Below are 19,451 nucleotides of genomic sequence, written 5' to 3' on the forward strand. Positions count from 1 at the left end.
AGGGCTACTTTAAATTGCGGGTCAAGGGCGGTATCTCCAAGGACTGAAACAGACAGCGTGAGAAGGCCCCAAGTCCCCAAGTCGGGGTAAAAGCTTGGCTTGTCTGGGAACTGGTGGGCGGGGCAGGTCACCCGGCCCGTGTAGGGGACTAGCAGGGGCCACCGGGCAACTGAAGTCCACGGGGGGAATCAGGGGTTTTCCGCACCGCGTGAAAGGCTCGATCCCGTGGTGGCTGTGCGGAGGGGCCGAGGGACAGCGGGAGCCGGGCTGCAGGCCGTGGTGGGCGTCGGGGGCAGCGGGAAACGGCCGAGAGGGTCGGGGAGCCCCTACTTGCTTCCTCCGTTTCTCTCCCCCGCCCCCGAGTCGCCTCTCCCCCGCCCCTTCCCCGCCTGGCTCCGCCCCGCCCGCCTGGCTACTGACTTGTCGGCGCCCGCCGGCGCCTTCTGTGACGTCACGGTCCGGGTCTGGGGCGTTCTCAGGGTCAGTGCCAGAAGAGCGGCCGGCGGCTGGCGCGTGGGCGCGGCAAGATGACAAAGGTGGTTTCCAAGCAGTCTCCGCCCAAGTTGTTCGGTGGGTGCGCGCCCCCGCTCGGGGCGCTGGTTGCTATGGACGCCCGGGAGGCCTCTGTTGGGCGGGCGCGCGCAGAGTCGCGGGAGCTGTGGCACAGCCCGGTTTTTCCGGGTCTCGGCGGCGCAGGGCCACGCTCACAGCCCGGGCGGCACCATGAAGTCTCTAAAGAAGGAGTCCCGCCTTAGAATACCTACAAACAGATTCTTGGAGGCCCCAGAGAGCGTGAAAGGTTGGCGCTGGCTGCTTTGGGAGCTCAGGAAAGCCAGACAGGGGCAGGGGTTCTTGGGATTCACGACACGGGGCCTGGAGGATGGGGGTGACACCAGGATGGAGGTAAAGATCACGCGGGAATGGGGTACGGGACAAGGCGTGCCCTATACCTGTGTGTGGGCACTGTGCTGGGCAACAACGCTATCGGTGGTAACTGTGGCACCCCAGACCTCAGGAAACGGAGGAGGAGAAACCGATCAAGTATAAAGGCTGTGATATAGGATCCCGTAGCTATTAAGGGGGATCAGAGCACCTGACCCAAGCCTTGGATGGTGGAGTTAGGGGGGATAGTTTTCTGAAGAGGATGACATTTATGGCTTGTCAAAAAAAAAAAAGCGATTTGCTTCTCCAAGTCTAGGGAGCAGCGTCAGCTGAGGCATGGAACTGTGACATTGATGGCCAGGGCAGAGGTGAGTGTGGAGAAGGGGGAAAGGAGCCAGAGGGGACTGCACAGGTGATCAGGGACCAGACCACAAACTGGCTTTACATGCTAGGTCAGAAAGTCGGCATGCCGTTGCAGGCCTTGGGGAGACCCAGCCTAAGACTGTGGTGCGAGCTCAGTGTGAGGAGGGGGCAGGCCTGGAGACAGTAGGGTTCCCTGGGAGGCCTGGAAAGAATGCCTTTATTTAATGCTTCTTCATAGTATAAAAGTCCAATGTAGACTACATTGAGATGCTCTTTCATGATATAATTTTTAACAGTTAAGAAAGAAAGAGAGAAAAATAGCTGGTCTTCTTTCCCAAGGGCAGTCAAGGGCTTTCCTAGGTACTGCCTCCTGCTTACCTAGTTTCTGGGGATCTTATCAGATTTGAACTTTCTGCTGTAAACAAATCAAGGAAAGATTTTTTTCATTGCATATTTATTTTTAATAAGAAGAAATTTAGTTTGTTAAATAGCCCTTGAATCTACTGTATAGTATGGGGAACTATACTCAGTATTTTGTAATAAACTATAAGGAAAAAGAATCTGAAAAAGAATGTACACCTGAAACTAACACAACATTGTAAATCAACTCTACTTCAGTAAAAATTTTTTAAAAATAAAAAAAAATAAAATCAGAAACAATAATTTAAAAATAAATAAATAAATAGCCCTTCATTTAAGGACAGGCATTAAGGTGAAGAATGAAAGAAGCATGCAAGGTACCTTTTTCCTCCTAAATATCTTGGGGGAAGCTTCTAATGTAGTAGGCAATACTTCCTCCCCCCCCAATATAATAAAGTTAATCAATAGCTGTAATCTTTCGCTGTGTTTCTCCAAAAGCTCTGAATTATAGCAAAAAGGCAAGCAAATATTGTGACTTTAAACCTGTTTAGGGACCTGAACCCTTTGACTCCTAGGTCTCTCCCTGCTGTAGTTGCTAAGAAACTGGGAAGACTCCCAGCAGTACCAGATCCCTCTCCACCATCAGTTAAAGCTCAGCCCAGGTAGGGACAGCCCCTCCCTTGGTTCCCCCGGTGCAACTGTGAGGTCAGAATTTCCTGAAGACCTTAATTAACACTAATAAAGAATAACATTGAGATGAAACAAGAAGCAGAAAAAATAGGGTTTCCTCTCCCTCCGTAGCTGCCCCCTCCCCCTCTGCCAACCCTGTCCCTCCCACCCTACCTGAGCACCTTGCTTCCAGCTGCCTGGGCTAGCTCCAGCAGAGGTGTCATCTGACTGCCTCATGCAGGGGGGCTGGTCTCTGACCCCCTCACAGCTGTCAGGACGAGGGCGAAGTGCCAGCTGTGTGGCTCACCAGGAACCCCACTCAGCTTGGGTTTCCAGACCAAAGAACTGGAAATAGCTGGCCCTGTACAGGTTCAGTAGTGAGACATACTTTGACCTGTGGAAACCTCCCGCAGGCCCTGAAATGACCCCCACAGGATCATCCTTCCTGCCTGGCCTCCCCAACTTGTCTGTGCCCCTCCTGTTCACCTGGCTTACCCTCATAGGATGAGTCACTCTGAAATGCTGCTTTCATCAACTCACTCTTCTGAACCAAACCTCCTTCTTGCCAACAGAGGAAGATCAGATGCTTCAGACTTAGTTTACAAAGCCATGATGCCCTGGTTTCCTCTCATCCCCACTATCACCCCCACCTCCTCTACAGGCCTTCTGTGTCACCATGCCTCACGTATGCCATGCTCAGCCCCGCCTCCACCTTTGCTCTGATTGTGATCTTAACCTGGAACACCTCTGTTTGCTATTCTGCCTATGCGAGGCCTTCTGGTCCTTCAAGGTCTAACTTAACTGGTGAAGCTGCCTCTGACTCCTGCAGCTGCTCTTCTGAACCTTTCCTTAGAGCCCTAACTTTATGGTATACATCCATCTGTTCCTTCTTTGATGTGTAACCAAAGCTATTGTCTGTGCCACTAATTTAGGCTCTTAGGTTATGATTGGTGTGTGTTAGCGTCTGCTGCATCTTTCAGTTCCTCAAGAGAAGGAGCCATATCTTAACGTTTTATACCATTTTCTCTGTAATTTATAGTACATAGAAAGTACTTAGTAAATATCCACATTCTCTAGGGTGAATTGAAGTTTAAAATGTATATATCCTTTCTATGAATATTAACTAGAACGCACCATTCCCTGACTGTACAGTAGCAGAGCATGTATTGCACTACATTGAAGATATAACCATCTTAGAAAAACCTCAGACCAGAGTTTCACTGACTATTTCAGAAGCCTTCAGCAATGTTGAAGGTTTATAAATTTACACATGGTAATTATGTGTAATTACACCCATCAGTAAAAAGCATATATCTGGAGATGTTTAATCCCTTGAGAAGATGTAGAACCAGCAAGGGTGACGGACAGAGGAAGCAAATCTCCTGGAGAATATAAATAATACCAAAATATCTATAAAAGGGAACCTTCAACTAGTACCAATTCTTTCTTGGGCTATCACCAACTTTGGTGACTGTGTAGAAGGGAGAGGGGAAGTAGAGATCAAAACCTAAGTCTGCATCTCCACACGTGGCGAGGATGGGACCAGGACTCGCCGTCAAGCCATTTAGCCCCATGTGGGTTTGTATGCACAGGGCCATGTGGCTTGACTAGTAGATGCTCCTGAGTTTACTCTGACCCCGCTGCTGAGGAGGTGGACTCTGGCCGATAGCGAAATTTAGAGTTATGTTTATTTTATTTTAGTTTTAAATTTTATTTATTTATTTGTCTATGGCTGCGTTGGGTCTTTGTTGCTACGCGCGGGCTTTTTCTAGTTGCGGCGAGCGGGGGCTACTCTTCATTGTGGTGCGCCGGCTTCTCATTGTGGTGGCTTCTCTTGTTGTGGAGCACGGGCTCTAGGTGCGCGGGCTTCAGTAGTTGTGGCACACGGGCTCAGTAGTTGTGGCACACGGGCTCTAGCTGTGGCTTGCGGGCTCTAGAGCGCAGGCTCAGTAGTTGTGGCGCACGGGCTTAGTTGCTTTGCTGCATGTAGGATCTTCCCGGACCAGGGCTCGAGCCTGTGTCCCCTGCATTGGCAGGCAGATTCTTAACCACTGAGCCACCAGGGAAGTCCCTAGAGTTATGTTTAGAATGATTCTGGCTTGGGTTTTTTTTTTTTTTGCCACTGAGTGTGTGGGCAGTTTCTAAAAAATAGTTTGATTTTGGTAACCAAAACACCTGCGTTGATGTTTTAATGATATTGCTTCTTAAAAATTAGAATACTGTGAGAAACAGTGGACAAAACCAAGTTGTGTCTTAAAGTCATTAAAGACAATGCTTAGGTTTTCTCTTGATTATTTTGTGTAGGGCCTTATATCAAAGCTTTCTGAACCAGAGGGCAGCAGACAGGAGGATACCAGCCAGAGGAACGAGATGCATTTGAAACTGTTAACCCACCTCTGTGGAAGGAAGGCAGGGAATGTGTCCTCGTTGGGAAGCAACTTGCTTCCGCCCCATGCGTTCTCCGTACCGTGCTCTGGCATGGCGCATGGAAGATACAGGCTCAGATGGCTCCACTTTCCTCCAGGCCCATGAGCTACTTCCGCCAACCAGTTCACCACCGCAGCAGACTCCTCAATAATCTTGTGCTCAGTCTTGCACCCCCTAATCCGTTCTTTGCCATGTCATGGCCCACAGGCTAAAAACCGAAGTCCTTTACGCGGCTCACTAAGCTCTTGGTGGTATGGCTCCTACTTTTCTCTCCAGACGCTGCTTCCTGCCTCCCACCTCGCTGCACTCCAGCTATTTAAAAACACATGCTTTGAGTTCCAGGCAGGTGCTCCATTCTCTCTTGCCTCTAGGCCTCTTCATGCTATGCCCTTTGGAATTCCTGTTCTCCATTCTCTTTCCGTTGTCTCTTTTCATCCTTCAGCTCTCAGTCTAATTACCTCCTTAGGAAGCCCTCCCTGACCACCCCACCCACCAGACTGGGGTCCCCTGGATGCTGCCATAGTCACCCCACTTCAGTCTGTTTGACAGTGTTGTCTCCCATGGGCATGTGCTCTTTGAAGCCTAAGGCTTTGCCTTATATCCTCAGAACCTAGCTCGGTGCCTGACATGTAGAAGATGCTTAAACAGTATTCGTTAAATGAAGAATGTGAAGTAAATGGTCAGTGGTGAATGTTCTGCTTTCCCCAGAGCATCTGAATTTTCATCAGTGTCTTAGGAAACTCAGTGCCTTCACCCAGAAGAATGGATGGGAGGGTAAGAAGGCATCTCATCCAGTTGTCCCAAAGCACTGTGCGTCAGAGCCACCTAGGGAGTTTTAAAAGCTCAGGAGCCAGGAAGCTGTATTTGTAAAACCCCCAGAAGATTCTGAGACAGACACCTGACTAATATTTGGGAACCGCTGATTTAGTCCAGCCTCCTCTTTTTACGAAAGAGAGGACTGAGACCAAGAGAGGTTAAGTGATGTACCCAAGGTTGTCCAGCTTATAAGTAGCACAGCCTGGAATGGAACATCTTCTGATCTCAATTCCAGCTACAGAAGCCTCGGTCACTGTGGTGGCGGGGGGGGACCTACAAGAGAGAACTCCTGTCACCCCAGCAAAGTGCTACCCAGGCCACCTTGGCAGCCTCTGCTGTCCATCCAGGTGGCTAGCTTTGCACCCCCACCACGAAGGCTAATAGCTATCTATTTTTAAGCACTTGAACTTTGCTCCTCTTCAGAAAAGAAGCGGGCAAAAGTACCTGAACAGCCCACACCCCCCATTCAGGAAGAACCTGAACCTGTTAGCAATGTCCTACAAGGAGATGACATTCTTGCCTTAGCCATTAAGAAGGAAGACTTGAGGAAGGTAAGGATGAAGTCCAGGGATCCCTTCCTGCAGGAACCTCTCCTTGCCACCTGGGCTGTCTAGAACTTCAACCATGTCCACTGTCTGTCCACTGCCTCCCTACTCAGAGGGAGTGTCTAATTCCATGGAAAAATCCATCAAACATAAATCTGTTCACTTTTGCATCTAAAGGAATTTACCATGTTGTTTGTTTAACGTTTCTAAGATTCACATAGAACCACAGGGAAGAGAGAACGAAGTAATTCGCTTCCCATAGAGGCCAGTGCTGCCATCCCCATTTCATATAAGGGACAATGAGTTTAAGAAGCAAAGTTACAGATGTGGATAACCCCCTGCCTTCCCTGGGAGAGTCAGCCACTTCTCACCTGAACTCTCTGGAGGCATGAGATGTTATTTTTTTTTCCAGGATGTTTCTAAGCCTCATAGCTGTTACACAGGCATTTCCTCGACAGAACATATGGACAGATCTAGAGGTCTAGAGAAACAGATTTGTCCGCCTTCAGGAATTCCACCAAGAATTAGGACAGAGGAGAAGGGTGGTGTTTTTCCTCCTCCTGATCTCATGCGGAATCTCCTCGTTTTATTTCTTTTTAGCAACATATTCCTCGCCTTATTGAAGCAGAAGATAAACCTGCAATTACCCAGAAACTTATCATCCGTAAACTCAAACCCAAGGATCATAGGAAGAGGGTCTGCCACTTAGTAGCACATCCTGCTACTCCAGATGCAGCCACGAAGCCCCTGGACTACTCTGGTATGCCCAGCCTTGGCCCTGGCATCTGAATTCCTGGGTCATCCTGGAGAGGATGCCGGGTCCTCATCAGAGAGTAGCCTCTTGAATCGTTTATACCAGCTGACTATAGCTTACCTTCCCCCCTCTTCTTTTTACCCCCAGGGCCAGGTGACATCCTCTATGGCAGTGACCAGATCCTGCCCCACCACATCTTGGGGAGTCTCCAGGACTTTAAGAGAATTGCAGTTGCTCGAGGGAACACCCAGGTTCGTTTGTACAGAGCTGCCTGGGGGAGAGAAGTCACTGATGTCGTTGTGGCCTTACCACCTGGCATAGTCCAGCAGGACTGGAGTCACAGAGAGAGTCCAGGCTCTGGGCCCCAGAATCTGAGGTGATAAGTGACCCTTCCCCCCAGATAATGAAGCCACCATAGGCTAGCTTCAGCTGAAGGAGACAGAAGTGCCTTGAGGAACCCCAAGGCGAGAGTGTGTCTGGCTCCCGTCACACTGGGCCCACGCTCCCCCGTTGCCCTCTGCTCCTCTGTGCCCCGGCTTTATCTCCCCTTCTCGAAAGACTGGCCTGCGCTCCTCCTCAGTCCACGTGGTGCAGGAAGGTGGCTCCCCACAGCTTCCGAGGCCACATGGAGAGTCTGTCTGTCTTTCAGTTTCTTTAATTCTCTGGTTCCAGGCAAAGAATCTCTGATTGGTCAGGTGCTAAGAGGCCTGGGGTCCAATAAAAATGGCTCAGTCGTGCAGCAGGTGAGGGTGTCAACACCAGCTGTGAGGAGGACAGACACATTAAAGGACGTTGACCACAATCTTAGAACAAGCGTTCCCATTCTAGGCGAGAGGGGACTGACAGCAGCTTCCAAGCCCCCCTTGTTTTGCGATTTGCTTTCTGTCACTTGCTACCTTGGGGTCCCGGAAAGGAGGGACTCAGCAGAGCGGGAGGACAGCAGGGATTCAGGCCTGGAGAGGTCTGCTCCGCCCCGGTTCAGCGCCTTCCCCTGCCCTCCACGCTCAACGTTGCTCTCTTCAGCTGGCTGAGCTGATCCACACCCCACCCTGTCTGATGACCCTCATCTCAGCTAAAGAAGAGCCGAAGCAGGAAGCCCCAAAAGAAGAGAAGGCACATCCTCCCTGGGCCCCACCTCTTCAGCACAACTTTCTGAAAAACTGGCAGCGCCACATAGCCCTTCGGAAGAAGCAGCAGGAAACCCTCAGTGGTGAGCAGAGCGGACAGGGCTCCTGCCTGGCCTCACATGGCATCAAGGCTCCGCCGCTGTGTTTTTTCTCTCCCTTCACCTCCAGAACCTGGATTCAGGCTGGTCACGTTTGTACTGAGTACCCCCAAGTGCTTCTTGCTCTTAGTGGGTCGTGAAATCAGCCCAGTGACTGGAGCTGATCAGTGCAGAGAGCTCGGGCCCCTGTTTGTTCTGATTTGGTGACGGGACTGCATTCTTGGCTCTCTTGCTAGAACGGCTGAAGAAGCCAGTCGGCGAGCTGCTGATGCACATGGGGGAGACCTACAGAAAGATCCAGGAAGAACGGGAGCTCCTTGACCAAACACTGCCAACACTGCCTGATGGGAAGGTAAGGACAGCGTTCCCAGGTACCCTGTGGGAGGGGTCTGGACAGCTGGGTACAAAAGAAAAATCTATCCAGTGCAAAGCATTGTTAAGCCCTCAAGGTCTTTACTAAATTCTATGATTGGTCCTATTACTGATCGTTCAGGGACTGGCCAGGTAAGTAATTCGGCCTGTGGTGGTCACTGTTAGTCAGTTTGAGGAGAAAGATACCACTGGCACTAAGTTATCAGAATAGTCTTCATCTTAGTGTTGTCTCCTAAAAGCTGAGGCTCCACCTTTCAGTCGCCCCAGGGTGCCATGCTGTGTTCTGGTATGTCAGTGCCTGGAACAACCCGCCCTGGCTGGAGCCAGGTAAACGTACAACAGGGCAGCCTGAAGATAAGAAAGTGGGTGCTTCTCTCCTGCTCTCAGGCAGGGCAGTGCGAATCCCCCAGAGGGAGCATCTGTAGTCTGTGGAGCTCTTGTCTTCCCAGGCTCCCCACCAGCCTCTCTCCAAGGTGCTCAGGTGGTCTGACTCATCTGTCCTCCATCACCAGGGCTGTGAATTGACCAGTGGGTTCTGGAGTCAACCAGAATACTTGGGAGATGAAATGACGGGTCTGGTAATGACGAAGACAAAAACTCAGCGTGGCCTCGTGGAACCAATCACTCACGTCGGGAAGCCCCGCTCCATCCAGGTGGAGATGGGTGAGGAGCGGGCTGTAAATGTGACTGGCTTGGGGGGAAAGATCAGGGCTCTGGTGCGGAGGTTCAGTCCTCTCTTCAGTAAGGCCGCGGTAGCAGTGGTGGGAGGAGCAGGCAGAAGCCTGGGCTCTAGGGCGGTGCTGTCCTTACTGCAGCTGAGCCACCATGGCTGCTGAGCGGAATGTGGCCGGTCTGAACTGAGATGTGCTGTAAGTGTAAGCGTTGCACTGGGTTTCGAAGATCAGTTCGAAAAAATAGATTTTTTTTTTTTTTTTTTTGCGGTACGCGGGCCTCTCACCGTTGTGGCCTCTCCCGCTGCGGAGCACAGGCTCCGGACGCGCAGGCTCAGCGGCCATGGCTCACGGGCCCAGCCGCGCCGCGGCATGTGGGATCTTCCCGGACCGGGGCACGAACCCACACCCCCTGCATCAGCAGGCGGACTCTCAACCACTGCGCCACCAGGGAAGCCCCGAAAAAATAGATTTTATTAATAATTTTTGTATCGATTACATGTTGAAATAAGATTTTTTAATATATTGGGTTAAACTGTATTATTAAAATTAATTCCATCTTTTTTTTTTTTTATCGTTTTAAACGTGGCATCTGGAAAATTTTAAATTACATATACATGGCTTGCATTTGTGGTTTGCATCGTATTTCTAATGGGCAGCACTGCTTTAAAGGCTGCCAGACTGTCTGGGTTCAGATCCCCGCTGTGTTGAGTTTATGAACACCAGCGAGTTATTTAACCTCTCTGGTCCTCAGTTTCCCTATCTGTAAAATACTCATGGGGTTGTGAGAGGGTTAAATGAGACGTGCTGTGTATTAAGAGGTTCTGGCCCATTGTTAAACACTCAATAAAAGGTAGCTGCTGTTGTTACTTTTATTATAATCCAAAGATTTGACGGTTTGGAAGCTAATTTCGCAGGAGTCCTGTGCAGGGCTGCTGAGGCAGTAGGTGTGGGACCAGAAGGAGGGGAGCCCAGCTCACAGAGAAGCTGTTTTCAGCTCTTCCAGAAACGGTGCTGGGATGGGCGCTCTCAGAGCCCTTGAAAGTGGTTGGGGAAGGGGGCGTGGCAGCAGCCTGTGCTGAGGGTCCTTGGACCCTGCTCTAGGATTGCCAGCCCAGAAGGATGCTTGGTACCGCTATACCTGGGATCGGAGTCTGTTTCTGATCTACCGACGCAAGGAACTACAGAGCATCATGGCGGAGCTGGATTTTAGCCAGCAGGTTTGTAGTCTGTGCCTAGTCTGAAGCCCCTCAGGGTGGTGCCTGTCTTCAGTCAGCTAACCTTTCCTTTCTCTGTCTCTCTGAGGATATTGATGGCCTGGAGGTGGTGGGCAAAGGGCGGCCTTTCTCCACTGTTACGGTGGAAGACTATTCAGTGTTTGAAAGGAGCCAGGAAAGCTCCTCTGAAGACACAGTGCACTTGTGAGTTGGGGCTGGGCCCTAGGGAGAGCGGTTGGAGAGTGTGGCTTCCCCAGCACCTTCAAGTATTGTAGGGCAAGCTTCCCTCCCTGAAATCAGGGTGCCTCCATCCCAGCCTCTCGCTAGTGGCTGTCACCCCCTCCTCTAGCCCATTCGAAGGAACACCTGTGCTCGCTTTACTATTGCCATCTGTTCTCTTCCAGCAACCAACTCCTAGTGGAGATTTCCTAGACATTCCTTTGCTCATAAATGGGGCCCCTCCAGACGCTCCCAGTGCTGAGCGGCTCTGCATGAAGAGTCTCTTTATGTCCAAAAACCTCCCACTACAGGAACGGAGCAGGGTGGAGCCGATGACGCTCCGCTGGAGGGCAGAGCCGGGCACATCTCCAGATTTTCTGGCGACCATTTCCGTGGGCTCCATGTGGCAAGACTGTGGCAGACTCAGGGAAAATAAGTCATTGCTTTTGCTTACAGAGACTTATTGGCCAATTACCCTGATGTGGACCCTATGCCTATTCTTGGCCCTTCTCTGCTGTTCTGTGGGAAGCCAGCTTGCTGGATCCGAGGCAGTAACCCAGAGGACAAGGTAAAACAGCCTTCACCCTCACCCACCTGCTGGAAGGGCCTCCCTCATGGGGCAGTCCCAGGGTGACTGCGGCAGTCACAAGGAGCCTGCACGGTCTCCTGTTTGAGTTTTTATCTGGTCATGCTTTCAGTATGTGTCTGAAAATGGTAACAGCAACGCTAACTTGAGCCAGAATAAAGCCACAAGGCTGAAAAGAGAGTGTCACAAGGCTGAAAAGAGAGTGTCACAAGGCTGGAAAGAGAGTGTCACAAGCCACCCAGTTTGTACCTAGTCCCAAACATGTAAATAAGCAAACCTTCTCAAACAGGTATGGCTTTAAGAAGGTTCTAAAATATTCTTCAGGTGCTCAGGAACAGAAATGTTTTTAAAAATCTGTTTTATCTCCTCTCCTGACTGCTGATGGCAGGGACAGCCACTTTCGGGGTATGATACCTATCTGTTTGAGAGCGGCCAGGCCCAGGAGACTTCCAGTGCCAAACCCGGAAAAGTCCCGGCAAACCAGGCTGAGTTGGTCACCCTAGGCCAGGACCTCCCACAGAGACATCTCTCATGCCTCTTCTCTCCCCAGAGGCACGTTGGAATTGCTGTCCACTTGACCTTTGAAACTCTAGAAGGGGAGAAAGCATCTTCAGAACTGACCGTGGTCAATAATGGCACAGTGGCCATTTGGTATGACTGGCGGAGGAGGTCCCAGCTGGACTCTTTCCAAGACCTGAAGAGGAATAGGATGCAGCGGTTCTACTTCAACAATCGGGAAGGTACCAGGGAGAAGCCGCCCCGCTCACCCCTCCTGCAGCCAAAGTCTAGCTAATGCCCAGCTCTTGCAAGTGTGAGCCCCTCTTCCCGCCTGTCCCTCCCATCCTGTGAAGTGTGTTGTCGCCTGACTGTTCCTGTCAGCTGGGGGAACGGTGGAACGCTTGAGAACACAGGGGAGTGAGCCACCTGTGGGAGGCAGAACACAGCGGGGAGCGGAAGCATTCTAGATGTTCAGTTACCCATATGCACAGGCCTGAGGCTGGGACGACCACCTGTCCCTCTTGCCTGGGACATTCCCGGTTTTCGCAGTGCAAGTCCCACATCCCAAGAAAGCCCTCGGTCCTACGCAAGCTGGGACAGTCGGTCACCCTAACCAGGGCTTAGTTAACTTCATACATGCAGGCTTGGGGCTCAGTGGCTCCTACTCGGTGAAAACCTCTTTCTCTGTCCCTCTCAGGTGTGATTCTGCCTGGAGAAACTAGAAACTTTGCCTTCTTCTTTAAGTCTTTGCATGCTGGGATCTTCAGGGAGTGTTGGGAGTTTGGAACCCACCCCACCCTATTAGGAGGTGCTCTCCTGCAGGTCAATCTGCATGCAGTCTCCCTGACCCAGGACATTTTTAGGGATGAGAGGAAGTTATTGGAGGTAAGGGACCCGGGATCTTGGCCCCTGTGGACATTAGGTAGGTTAACCTACCTAGTGTTCTTCCTGGCACTGCCTGCAGAGATCTTGTTTCTCCCACAGCCCAAGAGGTGAATTTTTCAAAGACACACGCTTGCTCAAAACACACTCCTCGGGGCTTTGTGATATAAACGATGGGTGTACAGGCAAGAGAAAGGGCAGCTTTGAGCTTCGCCATGCTCGGCCCTACTGCATTAGAAAGAAATGAGACTGGGCCTTAGGATGCAGGCTGTATGCAAGTACTTATCTGAGTACAAACACAACGCATGGCCCTCTGTGCTGGTACTGTATCTGTTCACTGTCGTCTGGTACTATCCAGTGGAATTGCATTTAACTGGCATGACTTCAAAACCAGGCAAAACTAGAGAGAACAATTTAACTAGTGGGGCTGGCACCCAGGCGTACAAACACAACGGGAACTGGGAATCTGCCGGCCCCGGTCCATCTCATGGCCTGGCCATCTGGTGCTGTGCTTTGTGGGATTCTGGAGAAAGCTGTGCTTTTTTATTCATCGTGGCCCCCCGACACAAGCCAGCTACTTCAGCTGGGGCTCAGCCCTTGGTGAACAAAGGTGATTTTGACAAATGTAATGTCTGCTTTACTTGCTGACTATAGGACCAGCCTTTCTCACAAGATGCCCCTCTACTATTTCTGTGACACTGACCATGTGGCCAAGCCACGTTCTCAACAGGGCCCAAACCGTGCGGCCCCAAGGATGTAACGTGCGTTTTGAAAGCCTGAGCTGCCGCTTATGCCACCTTCCCTTCCTCAGAACAAGCTGGCTTCCCACGAAGCAGTCACCATCGTGGAGAGCATGCTACAGGAGCTGCTGAGGGGGATCCTGACCCCGGAGCGTGCACAGTCACCTGTGGACGCCTATCTCACCGAGGAGGACTTGTTCCACCATAGGAATCCTCGGGTACAGGCCCAGCACTGGCCCCTGCCCCTCGTGCGTGCCCTGGGAGGAAGTAATAGCAAACCCTTTGATGTGCCAGGACCTGTTCTTAGCATCTCCCATGAGTAACTCAGTTTCTCCACAGCAGTCCTGTGAGATGGGTACTATTTTTTTTTTTTTAAAGACACCAATTTACTTGCACATTTGTTACTTTTTTTTTTTTAATTTATTTGTGGCCGTGTTGGGTCTTTGTTTCTGTGCGAGGGCTTTCTCTAGTTGTGGCGAGCGGGGGCCACTCTTCATCGCGGTGCTCGGGCCTCTCACTATAGTGGCCTCTCCTGTTGCGGAGCACGGGCTCCAGACGCGCAGGCTCAGTAGTTGTGGCTCACGGGCCCATTTGCCCCGTGGTATGTGGGATCCTCCCAGACCAGGGCTTGAACCTGTGTCCCCTGCATTAGCAGGCAGATTCTCAACCCCTGCGCCACCAGGGAAGCCCAATGGGTACTATTTATATCCTCATTTTATATGGGAGAAACTGAGGTCCAGGGAGCTTAAGTAATTTGCCCAAGATAACTTAGCTAGTGTAAGTGGATGCTTGGTGATAACAGAGCTTCAAAAACGTCTTAATTCAAACTCAATCTTCCTTGGAAGCCCAAATGTATAAAAAGCTTTAAGTTGGAGATGCTTAGGTTGAAAGGGAAGTGGGGGGCCCCTCTGGGCCCAGCAGTTCCTGCCGGCCTCCTCCATCGGCGCTCTCGAGGGAACGGGAAGCTGGAGCAGGCTGGCTCGGGCTCTGGGTCCCCCGTGTTGCAGCCTCCCCATCACGTGTCTTCCCTTGCCTCTGCTGCAGCTGCATTACCAGCACCAAGTGGTGCAAAACCTGCACAGACTGTGGTGCCAGTACGCCATCCTGCCCCCCAAGGCTGAGGAGGCCAGGCCGGGCGAGGAAGAGCACCTCAGCCCCAGGGCCCAGGCTGCCGCGGCCCCGTCAGCCTATGGGGAGGAGGCCTCGATGAAGGTCGGGTCTTCTGTGCACCTTAAGAGCCCAGCGTTGGACCCCCAGCCGCCCCGGCAGGAGAGTGAGGCCCTCAGGGACTCCCGAGATCCTGTTGGGTCCCAGAAGACCGGTCTGGGTTCTCAGCAGAAGAGCATCATGGAGGAGATCCTGGTGGAGGGGAGCCCAGACCTGCAGAGTGTCCGGAGCTCCCAGGAGCTGGACGGCCTTCCCCCACCAGAGTGGAACCTCTGCCTGGAGGACTTCAGAAAGGTGCCTCCCCAGCCCTGGGGGGGTGGGTGGAGAAGGGCCCAGGCATAGCCAGGTGCCGGTGCTTCTGGCCCGAGCTGCCTTAGCTCAGGGGCAGCCTTCTAAGGGCCTTAACCAACCTTCTAAGGGCCCAGAGAAAGCAATCTCTTGGTCATCTCTCTTTATCTCGGGTGCCTAGGCCACTGTGGTGCAGGAGGGACTCCTTCTCTGACCCTGGCAAACCTTGGAAAGGGGTTCGTGGGTACAGATTTCTGAGGGAGGGCCCAGGCTCCCACAGAAGGCACCCAGACAGACTCTCCATGGCTGCATCCCCTCCTGGCCACCTGCCCTTACCACACCACACCTGTTAGTAGAGGACACCAGAGTCCCTGGTGTCCTGGGCAGAACGGTTGCCCATGGTACCTCTGACCGGCCAGGTAGTGATGGCACTCCCTGAGGAGAACCAGAGAGAAGACGCCCTAATCAGGCTCAACAAAGCAGCCCTGGAGCTGTGCCAGGAACCGCGGCCGTTGCAGTCCGACTTCCTGTACCAGATGTGGTAGGTACCGCCCCCGGGAGAGCTGCTCCCATCCCTTCCCCTTTGCGGCGTGTGGCCAGGGGTTCTGGGCAAGCAGTCCCAGGACTCAAGGGGGCTGAGCTCCCTTTGAGATCAGGTTGCTGGAAGATGCTGCACACACTCTGTGGTCTGCAGCTGCCCCTACAGCTGCTCTCCCCATGCCAGCTGCCCTCTGGGGAGGAGTCACGGCAGAGTAAGCACCTAGACCTTTCCCCCTTCTTTCCTTGTTCCTTCTCAACGAGCAGAGGAACGCTCCCTGAGAGCAGAGGCGATAGCAGAGGCAGTGAGAGGCGGACCTATTCCATGAAAAGCCTCACTTGATCGCCAGCCTCCCCATCGCCTGTTTGCAACTTGCTTGGATAGGCCTGGGGGGTCTTTTGCAAGGCCCTCAGAACACACCCCCAGGAGCCTTGTCCTGGAAGTCTTTTGCAAGTCTAGCCCCTCCAGTGGGACTGGATCCAGTTCTAGCCATGGTTTCAAGATGGAGTTCGTTCAAGACTGATCTAACCTTATCCTTGGGCCACTTTTTCTTGGCTGCCACCCGAGGGAAGCCAGATCGCCATCCCAGCACTTGCATGGGTGCCAGTGAGGGTGCTGGCTAGACAGAGGCATGGTGCTTCGGTGGCAGTTCCTGGCACCAGTGTCTTCTAAGGACCAAGCCTCTACAGGTTCAAGGGCAAATGAGGGACGATGGCTTTTCTCCAATATGTCTTGCTCTCTAGTTTGCAACTGTGGCGAGATGTGATTGACAGCCTGGTGAGCCATTCCCTGTGGCTGAGGGCTCTGCTGGGCCTGCCTGAGAAGGAGACCATCTACTTGCACGTGCCAGAAGCGCAAGGTCAGACACTGTGCAGCCACACCTCCGCGTAGTCTTTCCCATCCCTCTGCCCGGGCGGCGGTGGCGCCTCAGCCATTTGTACGCTTCCGGTGGAGCCTCCGTTAGGTTGGTCCATGGGGTAGGCCTCCTGCTACCTTTTTATCAGCTGCCGGAATTTGGGACCTAGAAACAACCCTAACGATCACCTTAGTTCAGTCCCCACGTTTTACAGGTGGAGTCCCAGAAAGGCAAGATGACTTGCCATCCCGTACGTGGGGAAAGGGTGGAGCGTCTGGGCCTCTCACCCCTGCCCTACAGTCCTGTTCCACAAGGTCATGCACCTGAACCAGGGCCTTGCTCCCAGTCTGTGGGGATTCTCTCAAACAGCTAGAGCACTGCTGGCCCAGGGCCCGTTGCTCTCCCAGTTCCTGCCTGTGGGGGCAGCTAGGCCACAGGCCATTTGACTTCCGTTCACCTTCCTCAGATCGAAAGTCACCTCCTGTCACAGAAGTGAAGGTGACTTCCGGGAGAGTGGGGAAGGAGGACCGGAAAGGGCCATCTCAAGAAAAGAAGCAGTTGGGAATCAAAGACAAAGATGATAAAAAAGGAGCCAAGCTGCCACCTGGGAAAGAGGCAGGTAGCATGTCGTCTGGGCCTGGGGGCGCGGGCTGGGGAAGGTGGGCAGTCACGCCAGCATGATGCCCCTGCTCCCCACTAAGCTGCTCTTGAGAAAGTCCTGGACCTCCCCCAGGAGCTACTGAAGGTCGGGCATGTCTCTGTCTCTCCAAGCAGGACCATTTAAACAGCAAGAAGCACAAAGCAAAGGATGACAAGAAACCGATGAAATTTGCAAGTCGGGACAGGCTTTCCTTGGAAGACCCTGCCCCTGACGGCATCATCCCGTCTCAGGAACCCATAGATCCCCTGGTCATGGAGAAATACACCCAGAGGCTGCATACTGAGGTGAGGGCAAGAGCCTGGCACTCAGCCCTCCCCTCACTCACACCTGCCCTGCATACCTTCCTCCACTCCCTGGCTCCCTCATTCATTCTGTTTATCCCACAAACCGTAAGTGCCTACTGCATCGTGACGGAAGCAGAGCTGCCCTTGTGAAGGGCATCCTAGTGTTCAAGACAGACCTCATGAATAAGTAACACCTCTGGTATGTTAGGTGATGAGCACTATGGGAAAAAGAGAGAGACCAGGGCTGGGGGATGGGGAAGCCCCGGGTGGGGGTAGGTGGGCCTCATTGGGAGGTGACATCAAACAAAGACTTGAAGGGAAGGGAAGTGTGGCCACGTTGACATCTAGGAAGAGTGCTGTGGGTAGAAGAGGGAGTGAACCAGGAGGACAGAAGGGCAGAGAGTCCACCAAGAGGGAGCGGGTCATGTGGGGCTCTGTAGGCCATTGTGAGGACACAGTGTTTTGAATTGAGGAGTGATGTGGTCCGACTCATGCTTTAGAAGAACACTCCGGCTGCCATTTGGAAACAGATTCTAGGGGGGACAGAGCAGAAGCCTTTTCCTTTCTGCTGCTCCCACTTCTTCTTTGTGTTAGGTGCGTCTTGGCAGATGTGTTCCTTGGGTGACCACCATGTAGAGTGAATCTCCAGCAAGTGTAAGGGTTTTGAAACGCTGGAGAGACTTTATAAAATGTGTTCTTAAGCAGTAGGTCCTTAGGGATTCACCTATGTGTTGTGTTCTGTTCTTCGTTATTGTTGTTGGTTTGGGAGGGGAGATCCACAGAGCCACGTTTGATATATCAGGGAGTCTAATGGCAATGCTTTGTCTTCCTCTGGTGTGGACAGCTGGGTAGCCGAGGTTGTATTGTGCATTGCGCTAACACTCAGATCACATTTAATCAGGAGCTCCATTTGCTGTTGGTGACATCACTGAGATTTGTGGATTTCCATGGGGTCTAGAAAGTAATCATAGGGCTCTGAGGACCCGTGGGGTAGTCTCTTGCTTGGCTTTTTGAAATTAAGAATCGACTTGCTGAGGCCTGTGTGGTCCAGCTCCACCACAGGGTACAGTCTTGGAGACATTTCAGTACGTGGATCTGTGATCTTACTGGAAGGAAAGTTGGTCTCCAGGAGGCCAGGGTCGAACTGGGTCACCTCAAGGGACTAAATGGGCACTGCTCCCTGGGCCTCCCTGGAATTGCCCCTTTAACCGCTCTAGGCTCTAATGTCCCCATATGTCCAAGGGGCAGTGCAGGATTACTGCCCCAGACTGGTTCAAAAAATAAAACTGGGACTTCCCTGGTGGCACAGTGGTTAAGAATCCACCTGCTAATGCAGGGGACACGGGTTCGATCCCTGGTCTGGTAAGATCCCACATGCCGCGAAGCAACTAAGCCCGTGTGCCACAACTACTGAGCCCATGTGCTGCAACTACGGAAGCCCACATGCTCTAGGGCCCGCGTGCTGCAACTACTGAGCCCATGTGCTGCACCTACTGAAGCCTGTGCACCTAGAGCCCATGCTCTGCAACAAGAGAAGCCACCGCAATGAGAAGCCCACGCACTGCAACAAAGAGTAGCCCCTGCTCGCCGCAACTAGAGAAAGCTCATGTGCAGCAACGAAGACCCAACGCAGCCAAAAAAAAAAAAATCTATTTGCAAAAACAGAAGTCCTACAGAAAATTTAGCTTTATCTACACAACTTGAGTTGTCCCCCTCTCCAGCTGTCCCTCTTGTATAGATGTGTCCATCCACCTCGCAGCATGGGGGATGCTCCCTCGTGCAGGTGCTTTCCAGAGAGTGAACCTTTGCCTGTGATGTTCATCCCATTCTTCCAGGTCTATGGGCTGCTGGATGCCCTGGTGACCGACCTACTGGTCCTGGCTGATGAGCTCAGCCCCAAAGAGAATGTCAAGGAGCCTTTGCGTCTCTGCACCTGACTTGCATGCCTGAGCTGCCTTCTGCAAAACTGCTTAAAAAACAAATCAATAAAGAACCTTTAGGTTCCTACCACTTCCCTTATGCCTCCATGTCTTGAATGTCAGATCTTTTTTTTTTTTCCTTTGCGGTACGCGGGCCTCTCCTGTTGCGGAGCACGGGCTCTGGACGCGCAGGCTCAGTGGCCATGGCTCACGGGCCCAGCCGCTCCGCGGCATGCGGGATCTTCCCGGACCGGGGCACAAACCCGTGTCCCCTGCATCAGCAGGCGGACTCTCAACCACTGCGCCACCAGGGAAGCCCTTGAATGTCAGATCTTGATGAAGTCAGGTCCTGGTCCTCCCATGTCCCACCTGCCCTTGGATTCCCCTCCTCCCCATTCCTGGAGCCATCCAACAGGAGGAGAGAGAAACATAGCTGGGGAGGTGATGTGTGGGATGAGGAGTGGAAGAGCAAGTTGGCAGCAGGACAAGGAAGGAAGCAGGTGACAGGACAG

General features: G+C 52.4%; 1 protein-coding gene across 1 annotated transcript; it reads left to right on the forward strand.

Moving 5' to 3' along the window:
* The first annotated feature begins 717 nt into the window (after positions 1-717).
* On the forward strand, positions 718-18,957 carry MYCBPAP (MYCBP associated protein). Its single transcript, XM_065897991.1, has 19 exons — positions 718-799; positions 5,941-6,068; positions 6,663-6,822; positions 6,964-7,067; positions 7,840-8,026; positions 8,278-8,393; positions 8,926-9,076; positions 10,189-10,304; positions 10,390-10,505; positions 10,977-11,088; positions 11,657-11,846; positions 12,302-12,489; positions 13,298-13,444; positions 14,271-14,687; positions 15,101-15,222; positions 15,963-16,078; positions 16,542-16,690; positions 16,850-17,020; positions 18,856-18,957. The coding sequence occupies exons 1-19, from the start codon at positions 724-726 to the stop codon at positions 18,955-18,957; spliced, it is 2,868 nt and encodes a 955-aa protein (XP_065754063.1). The 5' UTR covers positions 718-723.
* The last annotated feature ends 494 nt before the right edge of the window (positions 18,958-19,451 follow it).

Source organism: Phocoena phocoena, chromosome 19 (assembly GCF_963924675.1).
Source record: "Phocoena phocoena chromosome 19, mPhoPho1.1, whole genome shotgun sequence".
Classification (NCBI taxonomy): Eukaryota; Metazoa; Chordata; class Mammalia; order Artiodactyla; family Phocoenidae; genus Phocoena; species Phocoena phocoena.

Coding starts and splice junctions, on each gene's coding strand:
- MYCBPAP (XM_065897991.1), top strand. CDS start 724: ATGAAGTCTCTAAAGAAGGAGTCCCGCCTTAGAATACCTACAAACAGA. Junction 14,688..15,100: donor GCCTGGAGGACTTCAGAAAG/GTGCCTCCCCAG, acceptor CTGACCGGCCAG/GTAGTGATGGCACTCCCTGA. Junction 16,079..16,541: donor GCACGTGCCAGAAGCGCAAG/GTCAGACACTGT, acceptor CACCTTCCTCAG/ATCGAAAGTCACCTCCTGTC.